The sequence below is a fragment of the Sus scrofa genome, chromosome 18 (genome assembly GCF_000003025.6).
Source record: "Sus scrofa isolate TJ Tabasco breed Duroc chromosome 18, Sscrofa11.1, whole genome shotgun sequence".
Taxonomy (NCBI): Eukaryota; Metazoa; Chordata; class Mammalia; order Artiodactyla; family Suidae; genus Sus; species Sus scrofa.
This window is the reverse complement of record NC_010460.4, coordinates 44,852,020-44,873,471: the sequence shown is the minus strand read 5'-3', so window position 1 is coordinate 44,873,471 and position 21,452 is coordinate 44,852,020. Positions and strand designations below refer to the sequence as shown.

Here is a 21,452-nt window from a genome sequence, read left to right as displayed (position 1 = left end):
CTAATACTTTAAAAAGTGTTTTCATGGCTTAAAAATGTTTAATGAAAGTTGTTTTTTGTCTATATTAATGGTATTTGACTTCAGTTTAAGGGACAAACTCAGGAAGACACAATATGAAAGAGAACAACTTGAATGTCAGTTGAAGACAGAAAAAGATGAGAAAGAACTTTATAAGGTAATTAATTCTTTATATTTTTATTAGTTATCTATCACTGTGTAACATTCCCCCAAAACTTAGTGGTCAGGAGTTTGGGAGCAGCTTGGCTGAGTGGTCCTGGCTCAGGGTCTCTAGTTGCAGCCAAGATGTTGTCAAGGGGAGTTCCTGTCGTGGCGCAGTGGTTAACGAATCTGACTAAGAACCATGAGGTTGCAGGTTTGATCCCTGCCCTTGCTCAGTGGGTTAAGGATCTGCCGTTGCCGTGAGCTGTGGTATAGGTCGCAGACGTAGCTCAGATCCCGTGTTGCGGTGGCTCTGGCGTAGGCTGGCAGCTACAGCTCCGATTCGACCCCTAGCCTGGGAACCTCCATATGCCGCAGGATATGGCAAAAAAAGACAAAAAAAAAAAAAAGAGTTGCCCAGAGAGCTGGCCCAAGAAATGGCAAAAAGACAAAAAAAAAAGATGTCGTCAAGGGCTGCAGTTAGCTAAAGGCTCAGTTAGAACTGAAGGATCTGCTGTCACAGTGGCTCACGCCCATGACTTTTGGCAAGAAGCCCTTCAGTTTCTCATGTGGCCTCTTCAGTGGCTGCTTAAATATCCTCATAATATGGCAGCTTCACACAGAGTGAGCTGTACAAAGGAGAGCAAGGAGGAAGTTTGCATTTTAGTGACCTAATCAGATTGTACACTGATGCTTCTTCATCTTATTAATTAGAAGCAAGTGACCGGCCAGCTGACACTCAAGAAGAGGGGAGTTAGGTTCCACTTTAAGCGAGGAATATTAAGGATTTGGGGATTTTTTTTTTTTTTTGTCTTTTTTTTTGTTGTTGTTGTTATTGTTGCTATTTCTTGGGCCGCTCCCGCGGCATATGGAGGTTCCCAGGCTAGGGGTCGAATCGGAGCTGTAGCCACCGGCCTACGCCAGAGCCACGGCAACGAGGGATCCAAGCCGCGTCTGCAACCTACACCACAGCTCACGGCAACACCGGATCGTTAACCCACTGAGCAAGGGCAGGGATCGAACCCGAAACCTCATGGTTCCTAGTCGGATTCGTTAACCACTGCGCCACGACGGGAACTCCTGGGGATATTTTTTGAAACTACCTAGTTTTTGTCTGGTCCTTAAAAGTTAGTTTTCAGGGAATTGAATTGCTGGTGTTTTAGATACTTAGCAAGTGATACATTTTAAGTCAAAGAGTTTTAATGGTAACAAGATACCTATTGATCAGAATTTGTGTAACTTGATTATTTTCTCCTTGTAAGAATATATATACCTTGGGGAAGAGAGCATTCATTTACTTTAGTGATGATGATGTTTTAGAGTTTGACTTTTGGAATAGTCTTCAGAGAGTGTCATTTTAAAAATGATTCTGAGGTGAGTTCCCTTTGTGGCTCAGCAGAAACAAATCCGACTAGGAATTATGAGGTTGCAGGTTCCATCCCTGGCCTCGCTCAGTGGGTTAAGGAGTCTGGTGTTGCCATGAGCTGTGGTGTAGGTTGCAGACGTGGCTCAGATCTGATGTTGCTGTGGCTCTGCCCGGCAGCTGTGGCTCCTATTCGACCCCTAGCCTGGGAATGTCCATGTGCCGCGAGTGCGGCCCTTAAAAAAAAGACCAAAAAAAAAAAAAGATTCTGTGTGTTGAAAAATCTTAACCTTTTCAAGTTTTTCTTCCTCCCCACCCTCCCCTTTCCTCCTCCCCCCCCCTTTTTTTAAACCACGGCATGTGGAAGTTCCTGAGCCAACCTGTGCCTCCGAAGCGACTTGAGCCACAGTGGTGACAACCCTGGATCCTTAACTTGCTGAAACACCAGGGAAGTCACTTCCTTTCTTTTTAAAGTGACTCTAAAATCAGGTAGTGAGTTTCAGTTGTTGATAATGTTGTGGATGAATATTGGAACTTATTTATTTTAAGTGGCTCATAAGCAGTTCCTGAGGGCAGTCGAAGATGAAGAATTTTAAGACCATTTTGTGTTAAGTATTATTTGGCTAGATTGAATCTTTTAGAAAAGACCACAGTTATTTATATATTATGGTTCGTATTAGATTAAAGAAACATACAACTGTATATTCAATATTAGAGAGTCACAGTTTGTGTTAAGAAACTAGAATATGATTTATCGTATTGCCAGTGGGTTTTTTTCCTCCCTTTTGTTTTTGTTTTTGTTTTTGTCATTTTTAGGTGCAGCATGGAAATTCGCAGGCTAGGGTTGAATTGGAGCCACAGCTGCCAGCCTACATCACAGTCACAGCAACACCAGATCTGAACTGCATCTGCAACCTACACTGCAGTTCATGGCAATGTTGGATCTTTAACCCACTGAGCAGGGCCAAGGATTGAACCCACATCCTCGTGGGTACTAGTTGGGTTCATTTCTGCTGAGCCACAATGGAAACTCCTTTTCCTCCTTTTTTAAAAACAGCTATTAATTTATTTATATCCATTGATAGATACCATTGTTAGCTACCCAGTGAAATTCCAAATCTGTTCTGAGGATCACCTCTTTCATTTTTATTGCAATATAGCTGACGTACAGCACTGTGTAAGTTTAGGTGTACAGCGTAATGATTTGGCTTGTATACGTCATGTAAGTTTAGTGACCATCCATCATCTCACATAGATAAAAATAAAAGAACAGATACAATAAAAACCAAAAGAACAGGTCTGTAATGCAGGGCCATAGAGGGAACTCCCAGTTTGATTCTTTTCATGTAGTGATCTAGTTTTCCCAACACTATTTATTGAAGGGGCTGTCTTTTCCCCATTATATTATTCTTGCCTCCTTTTTCATAGATTAATTGCTTATATAAATGTGAGTTCATTTCTGGACTCTGTTCTGTTCCATTGATCTTTGTGTCTATTTTTGTGTGGTACCATATTGTTTTGCTGACTGTAGCTTTGTTGTATACAAAGAATTAATGTGATATACCACATTAGCAAATTGAATAAAAATCGTATCTCAGTAGATGCAGAGAAAGCTTTTGAAAAAATTAAATGTCATTTGTTATAAAACCTCGCAACAGGAGTTCCCGTCATGGCGCAGTGGAAATGAATCTGACTAGGAACCATGAGGTTGCAGGTTTGATCCCTGGCCTCGCTCAGCGGGTCGAGGATCTAGCGTTACCGTGAGCCGTGGTGTAGGTCACAGACTCGGCTCGGATCTGGCATTGCTGTGGCTTTGGCGTAGACCAGCCAGCAGCTGTAGCTCCGATTAGACCCCTATCCTGGGAATCTCCATATGCCGCCGGTGCAGCCCTAAAATGACAAATAAAACAAAAAAATAAACAAAAAAAAAAACACCTCTCAACAGAGCAGGTGTAGAGGGAACCTACCTCAACATAATAAAAGCCATATGTGACTGGTCCATTGCTAACATCATACTCAGTGATAAAAAGATTGAAAGCACACCCTTTAAGATCAGGAATAAGACACGGACACCTATTCTCACCACTTTTACTTGACATAGTATTGGAGATCCTAGCCACAGCATTCAGAAAAAGAAAGAAAAGAAATCCAAATTGGAAAGAAAGTAGTAAAACTGTTACTGTTTGTAGATGATGCTTTATTTAGAATATCATTAAGATGCCACCGAGAAAAACTACTGTTTATCAATGAATTTGGTAAAGTTGCAAGATAGAAAATTAATACACAGAAATCTGTTGTATTTCTTTCTCTTTCTTTTCTTTTTTTTTTTTTTTTTTTTTTTTTTGCTTTCTAGGGCCACATTTGTGGCATATGGAAGTTCCCAGGCTAGGGGTCCAATTGGAGCTATAGCCGCTGCCGGCCTACACCATAGCCACAGCAATGCAGGATCTGAGCTGCATCTGCGGCCTTCACCACAGCTTGCTGCAACCCACTGAGTGAGGCCAAATGCTTCGGGTGCTGCCCTAAAAAGACAACAACAACAAAAAACCACATCCGCATGATTCCTAGTTGGGTTTGTTAACTGCTGAGCCACAAAGGGAACTCTTGTTGCATTTCTATATACTAACAAACTCAGTGAAGTTAAAACAAACCTATGCTGCAGGTGCAACTGTAAAAAGAAAAAAAAAGTCCCATTTACAATCAAAAAAGAATAAATTACCTGGAAGTAAGTCTAAGGATTAAGACCAGTACTAGGAAAACTGTGAAAGAGACTGACACAAGTGGAAAGATAAACTGCTCATGGACTGGAAGAATTAACATTGTTAATGTGACCACCCTCTTCAAGGCAATCTGTAGATTGAGTACATCCCTAGCAAAATATCAATGGCATTTTTCACAGAATTAGAATAAATAATTCTAAAATCTGTATGGAGACATGCAGAAGACCCTGAGTAGCCAAAACAATCTTGAGAAAAAGATTGTTTCAAACTATGCCACAAAGCTGCAGTAATGACCTCTTTATGGGGGGGGGCGGTTAATTTTTTTAATCTTCAAATTTTTTTGTCTTTAGAAAATTAAATCTACTGTACACCTCGTTGTAGAGTGTAGATAGGAACACTTTGCATGTCATGGGTTATATACCCATCCTGTTTCTTGGAACAACCATTTCCAGAGCGTGAGCGTGCATGTGTATATGTGTTACTCCCAGAATAGGAAGAAAAATAGTGAAGACTCACTGGTGGGTGATTTCACCTTTTGTCTCTTTAAGTACATAGGCAATCAGAGAAGAAAAAGAAATAAAAGGAGTCCAAATTGGGAAAGAAGTAAAACTGTCACTATTTGCAGATGACATGATGCCTGCCATACACAGAAAATCCTAGAGATGCTACCTGAAAACTACTAGAGCTCATCAATGAATTCAGTTAATATGCAGATACCTCTTGCATTCCTATACACTAACAGTGAAAAATCACAAAAGAGAAATTATCAATTCCAGTTACTGTTGCATCAAAAAGAATAAAATACCTGGGAATAGACCAAAGACCTGTACTCTGAAAACTGAGAGATACTGATGAAAGAAATCAAAGATGACAAACAGATGGAAAGCTATACCATGCTCGTGGGTGGGAAGAATCAATATTGTCGGAAAAATGACTGTACCGCTCAGGGCAGTCTACTGATTCAGGGCAATCCCTATCAAATTACTAATGGCATTCTTCACAGAGTAGAGCAAAAAATTTTTAAATTTGAATGGAAATACAAAAGGCCCCGAATATCCTAGGCAATCCTGAGAATGAAAAATGGAGCTGGAAGAGTCAGGTTCTCTGACTTCAGGCTATTCAGAAATGTGGATGCAACTAGAGATTATCCTACTAAGTGAGGTTAGAGAAAGACAGCTATCATACGATATCACTTATATGTGGAATCTAATCAAAATGATAAAAAGAACTTATGTGTAAAACACAAACTCTCAGATTTTGGAATCAAACTTAATGGTTACCATGGGGGAAACGGGGACGGGGGGGAAGGGAGGGATAACTTAGGAGGATGGGAATAATATATACATACTACTGTGTATAAACTAGATAATTAGGGAGGACCTACTGAATAGTGCAGGGGAATCTTCCCAGTAGTCTGTAATGACCTGTATTGGAGAAAAGAATGGAGATACAGATGTGTGTGTGTGTGTGTATACATATATATATGTATAATTGATTCACTTTGCTGTACACCTGAGACTAACACAACATAGTGAGTCAACTATATTCCAATAAAGATTATCCAAATATAATGTTTGGTGTTTGGACAAAATTTTGTGAAAAGGGAAAATAATACAGATACCTGGAGAAAGAATTGATGCAGTTGGATACAGTGGGCTTTTTGCTAACCATGTTCAAATGCATTTTTTTTTTTTCCCTTTTTGTTGCCGTACCTGCAGCATAGGGCAGCTCTTGGGCTAGGGGTTGAATCAGAGCTGCAGCTGCTGGCCTATGCCACAGCAATACCGGATCTGAGCCGCATCTGCGACCTGTGCTGCAGCTTGTGACAATGCTGGATCCTTAACCCACTGAGCGAGGCCAGGGATTGAGCCTGCATCCTCAGGGATACTAGTTGAGTTTGTAACCTGCTGAGCTACAAAGAGGACTCCTCAAATGTAGTTTTTTAAGGTTAAAAAGTATTTTTTAACTAAATGAAAACTTGACATCTGTAATACTTTTTTATTTAATGTTACTGTAAATTTCAATGATGACATTTCAATTTTGTGCCAGGAAAAGTCTGAGCATTATTTCTTTGTGGATAATTAAGTGCTTTCCATGTTGTTTCACTGTTAGCACAGTGGGAGATAATAAGGTAAATAGAATGTCTATGTTTTCTGTCTTTTTAACCTAGTAATAAATAAAATGAATTCTAAAAGTATACTAGTCAGTATCCGGAAGGGTTTAGGAAGTTCCTAAAACCACTGATGCTTAAGAAATGTAATGATAATTAGGATGACTTATTTTAGAAAGATGTCATCTTTCCACTTTGACGTTCTTTTCTCTTTTAGAACAATACTTCCATTGTTTTATAAACAGTTCACAAGCACATTTTAGCGTAAATCCAAAATTTATTTTTCTTTTACTGCTCTAAATTATCTCTTACATTATGCCTTTTTTTCCCCCTAACTTTCTGCAAAGATTTTCTTTGTCTATGAAGAAAAAAGAGTTGATGCCATTGGACTGTGGAATGATGACTCCTTTGCAAAAGACTTGGGAGAAAGGGAAAGAATGAGATATTTTGAGGGGTTTATTCCTTTGTTGTTTTCTATAAGAATTAAGAGTTGGGATCAAGATGATATTGAAATTTTCTTTCTTTCTTTTTTTTTTTTTTGGTCTTTTTGCCTTTTCTAGGGCCACTTCCTGTGGCACATGGAGGTTCCCAGGCTAGGGATCTAATCAGAGTTGTAGCCACTGGCCTACACCACAGCAATTCGGGACCCAAGCCACATCTGCAACCACAGCTCACGGCAATGCCAGATCCTTAACTCACTGAGCAAGGCCAGGGATCAAACCTGCAACCTCATGGTTCCTAGTCGGATTCGTTAACCACTGTGCCATGATGGGAACTCTGATATTGAAATTTCTGTTTGAATATGCTCTTCTCCAACCTCCCAGTGTCCTGATTATTATTACTGTTACCTGGTATTACTTACCAAGCACGGTAAGACCTACTATACTGTTAATCTCAGAAACATGCTTCTCCGTCCAAATTGCCTGCATGAGTAACCAGAGTTTCCTCTTTCCTTCTCTTCTAAACCCAACGGGATCATGTGGCCCATCCCTGCCCTATCAGAATTTAGAGGGATTGGGAAAAGATACTTATGAGCTGATGATTATGAAAATCAGGTAGTTTTTTTGTTTGTTTTTTAAAGGTTTGCACCCACTGCATATGGAAGTTCCCAGGCTGGAGTCTAATCAGAGCTACAGCTTCTGGCCTACACCACAGCCATAGCAACTTGGGATCTGAGCCGTGTCTGCAACCTACACTACAGGTCATGGCAATGCTGGATCCCTGACCCACTGAACGAGGCCAGGGATTGAACCGGCATCATTAGGGACACTAGTCAGATTGTTTTTGCTGCAGCACAATGGGAACTCCCAGGTAGTGTTTTTAAAGTTACGCTGGAAAGGTCTTGGCTGTTGATACCTTTAGAGTATCTGGAGTTACATTTTATTCATGTCAACAGAAATTAGTCTTCAGCATTCTATGTATTTAAAGAGAAAAGTGAAAGAAGTTTTGTTTTTTAAACTTAAGTGTGTTAATTCATTTCACTCTTGTGCTGTCAACCAAAGCGAGGTACTCTATAGTGGAAACTAAATACTTGTGCTCTTACAATTTCAGTTATAGAATTTGATTTGTATGTATATTATGAACAGCAGGAGGCCAGTTCCTGGGAAAATTAATATGTTTATGTTAATTCATCAACAGATACACCTTTTAGGCACATAGTAAGTTCATGACATAGTACTTTTTCACAAGCAAAAAATTGCATTGCTTAGGATGTTGTTCTTGAATGTTACTCCTTTAGTTTTTCAGTATCTGATCATGCCTTTATGTCTGAATATGCCTGTAATGTAATGTTTCCTCCAAAGAACAACTAAATTCATTTGTAGTTTTAAAGAGAACTAACTTAAAATCATCAAAGGAAAAGACTTTAGAGATGAGGTAACCTTAGCCCTTATAATTAATCTCTGTGGAGTTCTCGCTGTGGCGTGGTGGGTTAGGGATCTGGTGTTGCCGCAGTTGCATTGTAGATCGCAGCTGTGGCTTGCATTCGATTCCTGGCCTGGGAACTTCCATATGCTGTAGATGTGCAGCGGAAAAAGAAAAAAAAAGAATCTTTATGGAAAACTAAAATCCTCCAAAGTCAGAAAAACTGTGTTCTGTTAACACATACTTGGCTAGTCATTTGGTAGAATTTGGGTTCCTGACTTCTAATCTAGTGAGTCTTCCCTTTCCCTTGATCATATTTGGGTTAGAGATAAACAGTGTTATTTTAAACTTTGACTAACTTAAGTTAAGGAGTTAGAATATCATTGACATTTTCACACACTATTTCAGGTGCATTTGAAGAACACTGAAATAGAAAATACCAAGCTTGTGTCAGAGGTCCAGACTTTAAAGAATTTAGATGGGAACAAAGAAAGCATGATTACTCATTTCAAAGAAGAAATTAGCAGACTGCAGTTCTCTTTGGCTGAGAAGGAGAATCTGCAAAGAGCTTTCTTGCTTACAACTTCGAGTAAGGTGAGTATTTTTGCAATATATATTTGAAGATTGTAAAACGTATCTGTATGATATGTACACAGCATGGTGGGTTTTATTTTTAATTTTCCTTCCCCCCAAATTTTTTTGGGGAGAAGTTCAAATTTATGGAACAATTGGAAGAACAGAAACAGTGAATACATATATATCCTTAAATATTTTGTCGTATGTGTCTCTCCCATTTATGTGCCTGTTTTTCACTGAGCCATTTGAAAGTCAGTTATAGGCATTATGGCATTTCACTCTAAATACTTGAGCATGTCTCCCCCATCAAAAGGTAACACTCTTCTGTTTAACCATAGTACTATTATGACACCTAAGAGATTTTATATCACTATGGATCAAATTCAAGCTGCAGCTGTAACCTACACCATAGCTGTGGCAGTGCTGTGTCCTTAACACAGACCAAGGATTGAACCTGTGCCACTGTAGGGACAATGCCAGATCCATAATCCTCTGCCCCACAGTGGGAATTCCCACATACATTTTTATATAACCTTTAAAATTTCTTCATCTGGAGTAGTCAGAGATCACACATTTACAGTTGTTATTGTTGTATTCTTGGCCTGTACAAGTCTAGAACAGCATCCCTTTATTTTTTGTCTTTTATGACAATGATTTTTTTTTTTTCTTTTTTTTTTTGCACCCATAGCATATGGAAGTTTCTGGGCCAAGCATCAAACCTGCGCCATAGCAGTGACAGTGCTGGATCTTTAACCCATTCAGCCACCAGGGAACTCTGTTGGGGAACCTTTTCAACCTTGCTTTTGTGTCTTTGATATGTCCCCCCAATGCTTTGAATAATTCCTTATTTGTGGTAGGATTGTATGTTACAGTTTTAGGTTCTGCCCCAGACCTGGTGTTAACTATTTCTCCAAAGATCCCTGATTTTTTTTCATTAGGGAAGGGCATTTTGAAGCCAAGAACTGGATCCTTTTGCTGCTTTGTACTTTAATTGGATAGACATTTTAATTTTATATCAATGCCTCCAATTCTAGTCCAGTACCTTCTAGGGTTCTTTCTTACCTTCCTTACCTTCCTCCATTCCATAATTATGTATCTCTTCTTCCAGTGTGAGAACTCTGTTTCTCATCATTCCCTGTCAGTTCATAAAGATCTTACTAATTTTTTTTTTAAATTAAATCGTTGGGTAATAATACATAGTGTAGATTTACCTTGATGTAATCATTAACTTTTATGGATGGAGTATTGTGTGGTTTTCAGTAGTTTGCTGTTAAATACACTAAGATATTGTTAATTAATGCCTAAAATATCAGGCATGCCTGACATTTAGAACTAAGGCGTTCCCGTCGTGGTGCAGCAGAAATAAATCTGACTAGGAACCATGAGGTTGTGTGTTTGATCCCTGGCTTTGCTCAGTGGGTTAAGGATCTGGCGTTGTGGTGAACTGTGGTGTAGGTCACAGACTCGGTAGGCCGGCAGCTGTAGCTCTGATTAGACCCCTATCCTGGAAACCTCCATATGCTGCAGGTGTGCCCCTGAAAAGATAAAAAAAGACAAAAAAAAAAAAAAAAAAGGAATTAATGATTAAGACCTGTGTTACTATTCAGGGTGTTTCATGTAGCACATTGCAAATGGGAAGGTGAAAAATACATTTGATTAATTATTTGTTGTTTAATAAGATGCTACCTAAGCAAGACTTCTGTGAGGAACATCATAGGTATAGAAATACCTGAGGAAAGTGACTCCTAATTGTTAAACTTTTTTTTTTTTTTTTTTTTGTCTTTTTGCCATTTTCAGGGCCGCTTTCCGCAGCATATGGAGGTTGCCAGGCTAGGGGTCTAATTGGAGCTGTAGACACCGGCCGACGCCAGAACCACAGCAACACGGGATCCGAGCTGTGTCTGCGACCTACACCACAGCTTATGGCAACACCGGATCCCTGACCCACTGAGCAAGCCCAGGGATTGTACCTGCAACTTCATGGTTCGTAGGCAGATCCGTTAACCACTGCGCCATGACAGGAACTCCACCTTTTTTTTTTTTTCCCAATAGGGCCGCACTCACAACGTATGGAGGTTCCCAGGCTAGAGGTCCAGTTGGGGTCTGGCCTATGCCACAGCAGCGAGGGATCCGAGCCAAGTCTGCAATGGGACTCCATAATTGTTAAAACTTTTAAAAAATACAAAAAAGCAATACAAAATTATGGTTATTAAAAAAATTCAGGGCATGGAGTTCCTATCGTAGTAGTGCAGTGGAAATGAATCCCACTGGTGTCCATGAGGATGTGGGTTCGATCCCTGGCCTTGCTCAGTGGGTTAAGGATCTGGCGTTGCCATGAGCTGTAGTGTGGGTCGCAGATGCAGCTGGGATCCTGAGTTGCTGTTGGTGTGGTGTAGGCTGGCAGCTGTAGCTCGGATTGGACCCTGAGCTTGGGAATTTCCATATTCGTGAGTGGGGCCCTAGAAAGCAAAAAAAAAAAAAAGTTCAAGGTAGTACATGAGGGTGCAGGATGGAATAGCCTTATCATTTCCCAAATGTCATTATAGAATTTTTAATTTTTCTAGAAATCTGTGAAGGTACATAGGTTTATATTTTAATAAAAATGAGAATACAGGAGTTCCTGTCATGGAGCAGCGGAAATGAGTCCTACTAGGAACCATGGGGTTGGGGGTTCGATCTCTGCCTCGCTCGGTGGGTTGAGGATCTGGTGTTGCTGTGAGCTGTGGTATGAGTCTCGGACACGGCTCGTATCTGGTGTTGCTGAGGCTGTGGTGTAGGCCGGCGGCTACAGCTCTGATTGGACCTCTAGCCGTGTCTGCAACCTGCACCCCTGCTCACTACAATGCTGGATCCTTAACTCACTGAGTGAGGCCTGGGTTGAACCTGCGTTCTCATGGTTACTAGTCAGATTAGTTTCTGCTGAGCCACGATGAAAACTCCTTCCTCATTCTTTATAACAGCTTTGTAGTATCTTCTTTTTTTTTAATTTTATTTTTTAATTTATTATTATCACTATTTTTTTTTTTTTTTTTTTTTTTTTTTTTTGCTTTTTAGGGCTATATCCGTGGCATATGGAAGTTCCCAGGCTAGGGGTTGAGAATCAGAGCTGCACCTAACAGCCTACATGTGTGACCTACACTGAAGCTCATGGCAACACTGGATTCCCGATCCACTGAGTGAGGCTGGGGATTGAAGCTGCATCCTCACAGATACAAGTTGGATTCGACCGCCTATCATGGGAATGTCCATATGCTGTGGATGTGGCCCTTAAAGAAAACAAAGGGCCATGTACTTTTAGTCTTTCTTTTTTTTTTTGAGGTGTGGGGAGGGTGCACCCATGGTATATGAAGGTTCCCAGGCTAGGGATTGAATAAGAGCTGTATATAGCTACCAGCCTACGCCCCAGCTCACTGCAACACTGGATCCTTAACCCACTGAGCAAGGCCAGGAATGGAACCCAAGTCCTCATGGATACTAGTCAATTTGTTACTGCTGAGCCATGATGGGAACTCCATGGGTGGAGTCTTTTTTTTGAAGCCCATTTAACTTTTCAAAGGTGTTGATGAATGTTTCAAAAATCTGATGAGAGGAGTTCCCACTGTGGCGTAGTGGATTAATGATTCAGCTTGTCTCTGTGGAGGTGCTGATTTAATCCCTGGCCTGGCACTGGTGGGTTAAGGATCTGGTGTTGATGCAGCTGTAACGTAAGTTGTAGTTTTGGCTCAGATTTGATCCCTGGCCCGAGAACTTCCATGTGCCTTGGGCGCAGCAGGAAAAGGAAAAAAAAAATGAGAAAGGTTATACTGCTTACAGATTATATGAGCCCCCAATTTGTAAATGTGCTAATTTTCCTTAACCATCCAAATATTAGAGTATTACTGTTTTTCAGCTTCTGTCACTTTGGAAGAAGATGAATGGTATTTTTTTTAACTTCTCTCTTGATTGTTGATGAATATGTTTTTTTCTATGCATAATAGCCATTTCTTTTAAAAAAATTTCATATTCATGCCTTTCTCCAGATTTTTTTTAGGTTTTTTTTTTTTTTGGCTTGCAGTTTTTCCTTTTCTTATGGATTAGAAAAGATATTTGAGAATATTAATATACTTTTTTTGAATATATTACAAATCTAGGTTTTTTTTTTTTTTTTTTTTTTTTTTTGCTTTTTTCTCTTCTAATGTATAAAGCTAATGGCATTTAATGCCAGCTCTGTTAATGTTATATTTAAAAAGGCTCAGCAGAAATGAACATGAGTAGTATCCAGGAGGATGCGGGTTCTATCCCTGGCCTTGCTCAGTGGGTTAGGGATCTGGCCTTGCCATGAACTCTGGTGTAGTTTGAAGACATGGCTCAATCTGGTGTTGCTGTGACTGTGGCATAGGCTGGCGGCTCAAGCTCCAGTTTGACCCCTAGCCTGGGAACTTCTATTTGCTGCAGATTTTTTCACCTCAGGATTATATAAATAATCATTTACCTTTCTACTGAGGACCTCACAATTTAAAGACCAAGAGCGGGTTGCATGTTTTCTTGAGTTTGCTTTTTTTTTTTTTTCGTATAGAGATAAAAAATACAGGAAAGTTGAATAAACTAGATTGATTGAGCTCATATGTATAGATAACATTAAAGGAAATAATCTTATAATGGCAATTTTAACTTTTCAAAGATACTTTTAGTTTTGGTGAGACATGCTGATTTTCTTTTTCTTTTTCTTTTTTTTTTTTGTTGTTGTTGTTGCTATTTCTTGGGCCGCTCCCGTGGCATATGGAGGTTCCCAGGCTAGGGGTCGAATTGGAGCTGTAGCCACCAGCCTACGCCAGAGCCACAGCAACGCGGGATCCGAGCCGCGTCTGCAACCTACACCACAGCTCACGGCAACACCGGATCGTTAACCCACTGAGCAAGGGCAGGGACCGAACCCGCAACCTCATGGTTCCTAGTCGGATTCGTCAACCACTGCGCCACGAAGGGAACTCCACGTGCTGATTTTCATTGTCCTAGGGCCTCCTTGTCTTTGCTGTTTGCATATCAGTATTTCACATTTAGAACTAAGTTCTAAATCTGTGCTATGATTTCATAATGATAAATAATGGTACCTCAGTATTATATTGGATGTGTTTTAGGTTAGATAGTAGGAAATATTTTTCAACCAAAATTTTTGGAGTTACAAAGGAGTTTTTGTAATTAGTTTTATTGATTATCATGAAAAATGAGTTTCGTGGAGTTCCCTGGTAGCTCAGTGGGTTAAGGATCCAGCGTTGTCACTGCTGTGGCTTGGGTTCAATCCCTGGCTCCAGGACTTCTGCATGTGCGGGTGTGGCCAAAAAGAAAAAAGGGGGTCAGTAGTTTTAGCTGGAGAGATTCTGGGGGACAATAGCTCCCATTTGAGTATTGAGCCAAGAATTTAAGCATTGGTATGTTGCCTAACTTCCTGTGCTTTACTTTCCTCATGCATAAAGTGATAGTCTTGATACCCAGTGCATAGGAGTTACGTGGGGTCTCTAGAACAAAGTCACAGCTTACATTTTTTTATAGACTTACATACTTCATCTGAGTCATGAATAGAAATGCAATATTTAGTTTAAAATTTTAGATCAGTTGATGTAGTAAAAGTTTCTTTTTCTATTGTTGCCTTTTTTAACTTGAATGGTTTAATTACAAATATATTTATCTGTCTTTCTTAGGAAGATACCTTTTTCCTAAAGGAGCAACTTCGTAAAGCAGAGGAACAGGTTCAGGCAACTCGGCAAGAAGCTGTCTTTCTGGCTAAAGAACTTAGTGATGCAGTAAATGTGCGGGATAAAACAATGGCAGATCTGCATACTGCACGCTTGGAAAATGAGAAAGTAAAAAAGCAGTTAGCCGATGCAGTGGCAGAGCTTAAACTAAGTGCTGTGAAAAAAGACCAGGTAAATTGGGTTAATTTTGAATTTCCATTTTGATCAAAACTCACTAAAAGCTCATGAAAGAGAATGAATTATGTTAAAGTAATTTAGGTCAGATTCCTGATCACAGAATTTAAATTTCCATTCATTTTGTTAAGTCATTTTAACTCCTTGGATTGAAATTAATACGAGCTTTAAGAAAAACTTCCGTAAACAAATTGCTATTGGTTAGTAAAACCTGCTCTATTATTAATTACACTTTCTGATGTCAGGTATATATTGCTCTGTTTGCAATGTCTTACTTACTAGCTGCATAAAATGATACAATGATTGTTTAACAGAGAACTACTTGCTTCTCGAGCTAGATTATTCTTCTCTGGTGTTTTTAATGTACCTTAGTCCTAAGAATATAAAGCTGACTTTATTAGAGCTAATGTGACTCTGTAGTCAAAAAAAATAAAAATTAAGAGCCAGAAGGAGAAAAGCTAAAGTGAAGTTGGATTTACTGCTACATTATGAGATATGAGATTTTTATGTTTCTTTTAGAGAAAGTGTTTATTTCTCTCTAGGAAAAGACTGAAACACTGGAACACGAACTGAGAAGAGAAGTTGAAGATCTGAAACTTCGTCTTCAGATGGCAGCAGATCATTATAAAGAAAAATTCAAGGAATGCCAGAGACTCCAAAAACAAATAAATAAACTTTCAGACCAATCGGTAAGTATACTTGAATTCAACATAGTAAAATAATTCCTTTATCAATATTTTTGTTTGCAAATCAAATTCATAATATTCTACCCTTTGAATATATTTTCTCTGCTTGGTTTCACATTACTGGACAAATATTGTAGTGATAATTTTAAAAAAACCTGGAGTTTTTATTTTCCAGAGAAATACTCTTTTTTGTAGTATTTAGATTAGTAAAGTGATATTTGAAATTCAGTCTTTGTGGCCTTTAAGACAGTAGCAGCTTTGTGGACTTTTCAAGGATTTATTTATATGATACCAGTTACTGTAAGAGGGAAATATTACCTCATTTAACAATTGATTGTTAATATTTTAAATAGGCTAATAACAATAGTGTCTTCACAAAGAAAGTTGGGAGTCAGCAGAAAGTGATTGATGCTTCAATAAACACAGACCCAGCTACTGCTGCCTCTACTCTTGATGTAAAGCCACCACCTTCTGCAGGTAGAAATCTTTTAGACTTTGTATAAAATGTTCTACCTTTAAAAGTATTTATACTCATTGATTACTGCCTTTTCCATGCATAAGAATTTTAGGAAGCTTATAAAAATCCTTCTAAGTGGAGTTCCCGCTGTGATGTAGTGGGATCAGTGACGTCTTTGCTGTGCCAAGGACGCTGGTTTAGTCCCTGGTCCAGCAAAATGGTTTAAAGGAGCCAGTGTTGCCACCGCTGTGGGTCGCAGCTGTGGCTCAAATCTGATCCCTGGCCTGGAAACACCATATGCCATAGGGCGGCCAAAAAAGGGGAAGAAAAAAATCCTTATAAGTGAAGGATTGAGGCAAAGGGAAAGTAGGAGTCTAAAAGTAAGTTATATATGTGGTGAATATACAAAATGTGAGTGTGAGCTAGTATTTATCTTTGTGGGCATGTTCACAGGTGTTAATTAAATGAGCTGGTGTTTTGTAAGTACTAATGCATGTAGCATTTGCACTTTAGGACAAGAACCAAGAATTGAGATTTTAATTAATATTCCACTAAATCTGTGGAATTTGGAGCCATTTTTGGCACTTTAATTGTATAGTTGTGTTGGGGGAAACTTACAATTCTTTTAGTTCTATTTATGTTTCTCTTTTGCTTGCTTTTTTTGTTGTTGGCTGCTATGGGTCATTAGGATACTTTTCCTCATTAGTGTACCTGCTAGTGGGCAAGTTAAATTTTTACTAGCGACAATGAATATATGAAAACATGAAAATTTGAAGTAACTTCTTTTCACTTGTCCTAATTTTTTCACCTTATATTAAAGATTTGACAATAATGACAGTACTAGAGTTTATAAAAGTACATTTAATTGTGCAGTATTTAGAGGAATTGGTGTTTTAGGCTTTTCAAATGTATTATAAATTTCCTATACTATTAAACATTTAGATTCAACTGCTATAGAACAGGATCCTGCCTTCCATTTCTATTTATCTTCTGTAGTTCTAAAAAAGGTGTTATAATACTGCTTTAATAAAGACTTACTGAGTAGTAATGAAGGACTAGAAAAATAATTGAAAATCTTTCTCCGAGAGTACAGCTTTCCTATGTATCCTTTTGCTATGTATCCTGTATATAAAGAAGAATTTTTGTGTGATTTTAGAACTATTTCTAGCTAGTTTAAAAAAATAAAGACTTTTTTTCAGGAGTTCCTGTTGTGGCTCAGTGATAATGAAGCCAACTAATATTCATGAGGATGCAGGTTTGATACCTGGCCTCGCTCAGTGGATTAAGGATCTGGTGTTGCCTTGAGATATGGTGTGGGTCGCAGATGTGGCTTGGATCCTGCATCTGCTGTGGCATAGGTTGGCAGCATCAGCTCCTATTTGATCCCTAGCCTGGACATTTCCACATGCTGTGGGTGGGCACCCACCCCCCAAGAAAAAGACGAAATTTTTTTCGTTATTGTATGTGACCATGATCGTGGCCAAACCGACATTAAAAAATTCTCATCTAATGTTTGTATTATCCTTCTTGTTTATTTAGTGTATGAATAAATGTTTTTGAATAGCTTTTTTTTTTTTCTTTTTTGGTCTCCTGCAGCATATGCAGTTCCTGGACCCAGGGAAAAATACCGGATCCTTAACCCACTGTGCTGCGCTGGGGTTTAACCCAAGATGCTGCCAGTCGTGTTGTGCCACAGTGGAAACTCTGAATAGATGTTTTATTTTTATTTATTTATTTATTTTCTTTTTTAGGGCCTCTCCCGTAGCATATGGAGGGTCCCAGGCTAGGGGTCGAATCGGAGCTGTAGCTGCTGGTCTACACTAGAGCCACAGCAACGCAGGATCTGAGCCATGTCTTCGACCTTCACCACAGCTCAGGGCAACGCTGAATCCTTAACCCACTGAGCAAGCCCAGGGATCGAACCTGAAACCTCATGGTTCCTAGTCGGATTCATTAACCACTGAGCCACCACGGGAACTCCTGAATAGATGTGGTTTTTTGTTTTGTTTTGTTTTGTTTTTTTGTCTTTTTGCCATTTCTTGGGCCGCTCCCACAGCATATGGAGGTTCCCAGGCTAGGAGTCGAATCAGAGCTGTAGCCACTGGCCTACGCCAGAGCCACAGCAACGCGGGATCCGAGCCGCATCTGTAACCTACACCACAGCTCACGGCAACACCGGATCGTTAACCCACTGAGCAAGGGCAGGGACCGAACCCGCAACCTCATGGTTCCTAGTCGGATTCGTTAACCACTGCGCCACGACGGGAACTCCTAGATGTTTTAAAATAGCTGTTTGTCTCCTTTAGCATTTCATTTATTATGTATCACAGTATTCTAACATCTGAGTGGGATGATGTTATAAGGAGCAAAATAACACAATAGGAACTCCTCCCTTTTTTTAAAATAATAATCTTATGTTCTGCCTTATTATAGCTGAGACCGATTTTGACAGTCTGACCAAGGGACAAGTCTCTGAAATGACCAAAGAAATTGCTGACAAGACAGAAAAGTATAATAAATGTAAACAACTCTTGCAGGTAAGCTAGCTCCCTTGTAAGGGAAAGATTTATCAAATGTAATGGCTTAGCTTACCTTTATTGTTTTGATTGATGTGTATCCTAGGATTTCTTCTTTATACCCTTTTTTTTCCAACTGGTATTTATTTTCACTTTTGAGATGATGTTAGGATTGTTTACCTGTTCATGAAGGCATGTGTGTAAAATCATGATCCTAAAATTAGTATTTTTTGTTCCCCAAATATTCTCTTGATAGTGGGCAAGTGATATTATTATGTCTTCTTATAAGGCTATATGAAAACTATTTGAGTTGGAGGTACTCTTTTTTGGGTTTTTTTTTTTTTACATTTATGGTAATAATAGCAAAGACTTTCCTAAAGTGAAGCAGATTAGCAAAATGGAAAAAGAGAATGTTAACCAAATGAGTTGTTGCCTTTATGATATTTATTTTGATTATATCAAACTGTTTTATTCAAAGATTTAAGTTTTGCAACCATTCTAGTAGCATTCCCTCCTGGAGGATTTAAAGGACAAAGGGAAAATGCTTCTCATTTGTACCTAAATTTTTTTTTTTGTCTTTTTAGGGCCACACCTGCAGCATATGGAGGTTCCCAGGCTAGGGGTTCAATAAGAGCTGTAGTTGCTGGCCTACGTCACAGCCACAGCAACACCAGATCCGAGCTGAATCTGCAACCCACACTGCAGTTCATGGCAATGCCAGATCCTTTACCCCACTGAGCAAGGCCAGGGATCGAACCTGTGTCCTCATGAATGCTAGTCCATTTGTTAACTGCCGAGCCACAACGGGAACTCCTCATGGTACCTGATTTGGGGAAGGGAGGAAGAGATTTTTTGTGTATGTGTTTGTTTACCTAAAACTTTTGTTTGTTTTTGAGGGATAATTTTAGAGCTATAGATTGAAGTTCATATATTAGCTCACTGTTACAGTAATGAATTTAGAATACTTTACTATCTTAATCTTAATTGACTGTAACCCCCCCTTTTTTTTTTTTTTGGTCTTTTTGCCTTTTCTAGGGCCGCTCCCTTGGCATATGGAGGTTCCCAGGCTAGGGGTCGAATCGGAGCTGTAGCTGCCAGCCTATGCCAGAGCCACAACAACGCGGGGTCCAAGCTGCATCTGCAGCCTACACCATAGCTCACGGCAACGCTAGATCCTTAACCCACTGAGCAAGGGCAGGGATTGAACCTGCAACCTCATGGTTCCTAGTTGGATTCGTTAACCACTGCGCCACAACAGGAGCTCCTAATGTAACCCTTTAAGCAGGTTTTAAACTGAACATTTTTGTTGCTTCAGAAGATCCTTTTATAGAGGGTTGATTTGAACAGTACCCTTGAGGTCACAGTAGTCATTTATAGAAGACTAGACTATTTTTCAGTAAGAAACAATTTTGGATGAACATTTTAAAATAAAATCTCATTGTATAATATTGAAAGGAAGATTGAATGTTCTGTCAAGCTAAACACTTCCTCAAGGTGTTTTTGTTATGTTTTGTTTTATGACTCTGTCACAGAACAATTGAAATTGAGTAAATTGCACATATTTAAGGTCTGCGGTTTGTTGAGGTTTTCTGTATGTATAGCTGTGGAAGTATCCCAGTGTCAAGCTAATGAACATTTCCATTACTTGCAAAGCTTTTTTGTATTCACTTGCAACTCTCATCCCTCCCTCTCTCCCCATTCCCAGGAAACCATTGGTTTGCCTTCTGCCACTAGAAATTAGCCTACCTTTTGTACAGTTTCTATAAGTGGAATCATATGGTATGCTCTTATTTTCCTGTCCCCTTTCAGCACAGTTATTTTGAGATTTATCTAGTTTTCTTATATTGATAGTTCATTCCTTTTTAGTGTGAGAGTTCAAGTCTTTTGCCATTTTAAAAATTGGGTTCATCTTATAATTGAGTTTTAAGTGTTCTTTATTTTGGATACAAATTGTTTTTCTGATATGTGTGGTGAATATTTTCTCCAGCCTGTGGCTTGCCTTTTTGTTTCCTTAATGCTCTTTTTAGGAAGTTTTAGTTTTGCTGAAGTACAGATTATCAATTTATTCTTTAATGTGTTCTACTTTTATGTCCTAAGAAACATTTACTAATCTAACTGGTAAAGATTTTCTCACCTAGAAATTTTGTGGTCTTAGGTTTGTTTAGGCCTTTTAACCATTTTAAGTTTATTTTTTGTGTATAGTATGAAGTATGGTATGTATACTTAAGGATATTCAGTTGTTCCAGCATTATTTGTTAGAAGGACTTATTTTCTCCATTAAATTGCTCAAACAAAGCATATTTTAAAATTTTTTCCTTGAACATAACTTTGAAAATGAAAGTGGTCAATTTACCTTTTCGTCAGGATTTCTAACTCTCCTTCCTTTTAACATTCTGGGTTGTAGAGTAGAGCAGTGCGTACCCGTCTGGAGATTGTCTTGCTCAGGAAATCCCAGAGTTTTAGTTATTAATGCCTAGAAGCAACAGCATTATAAACACGTGACTTTTATTAACTTCTTTGCAAAGGCAATGTATGCTTATCGTGAAATCTTAGGCCATTATAGAAATAAAGAATAAAAGTGGTAAAAAGTACCAGTATGATTCTGATTCCCAAATTTAAAAGCTATTAGTGTTTTGGTTTATTCTTTTCTACATATACTGCATAGACATCATATAAAATTGCGTTAACTTTTAAAGCAAAAACTGGATATACTCTAAATTCTGTTTTTGCAACTTGCTGTTTTCAATTAGTGTATCTTGACATTTTTCCGTGTTAATTTGTATATCTACTTCTTTTTTGATAAATATATTCTGTTCCATTGTATGGATATAAAACGATTTATCCAGTCTTCCACTGCTATTGTGGTTATTTTAATTTTTATTTATTTTTTATTTTCTTGTCTTTTTTCTTTTTAGGGCCGCACCCATGGTATATGGAGGTTCCCAGGCTAGGGGTCCAAACAGAGCTGTTCCTGCCAGCCTATGCCACAGCCAAGCCAGATCCGAACCATGTCTGTGACCAACACCACAGCTCACAGCAATGCCGAATCCTTAACCCACTGAGTGAGGTCAGGGATTGAACCCACAACTTCATGGT

General features: G+C 38.9%; 1 protein-coding gene across 3 annotated transcripts in view; it reads left to right on the top strand.

The window, feature by feature from the left end:
- TAX1BP1 (Tax1 binding protein 1) overlaps positions 1-21,452 on the top strand; it is an 82,358-nt gene that overhangs the window by 36,794 nt on the left and 24,112 nt on the right. For all 3 annotated transcript variants that reach the window (XM_021079294.1, XM_021079293.1, XM_021079291.1), the window contains exons 7-12: positions 85-175; positions 8,624-8,809; positions 14,470-14,694; positions 15,240-15,386; positions 15,737-15,860; positions 18,274-18,377. In XM_021079294.1, the coding sequence (XP_020934953.1) occupies positions 85-175; positions 8,624-8,809; positions 14,470-14,694; positions 15,240-15,386; positions 15,737-15,860; positions 18,274-18,377 (877 nt within the window). The remainder of the gene's footprint in view (positions 1-84; positions 176-8,623; positions 8,810-14,469; positions 14,695-15,239; positions 15,387-15,736; positions 15,861-18,273; positions 18,378-21,452) is intronic.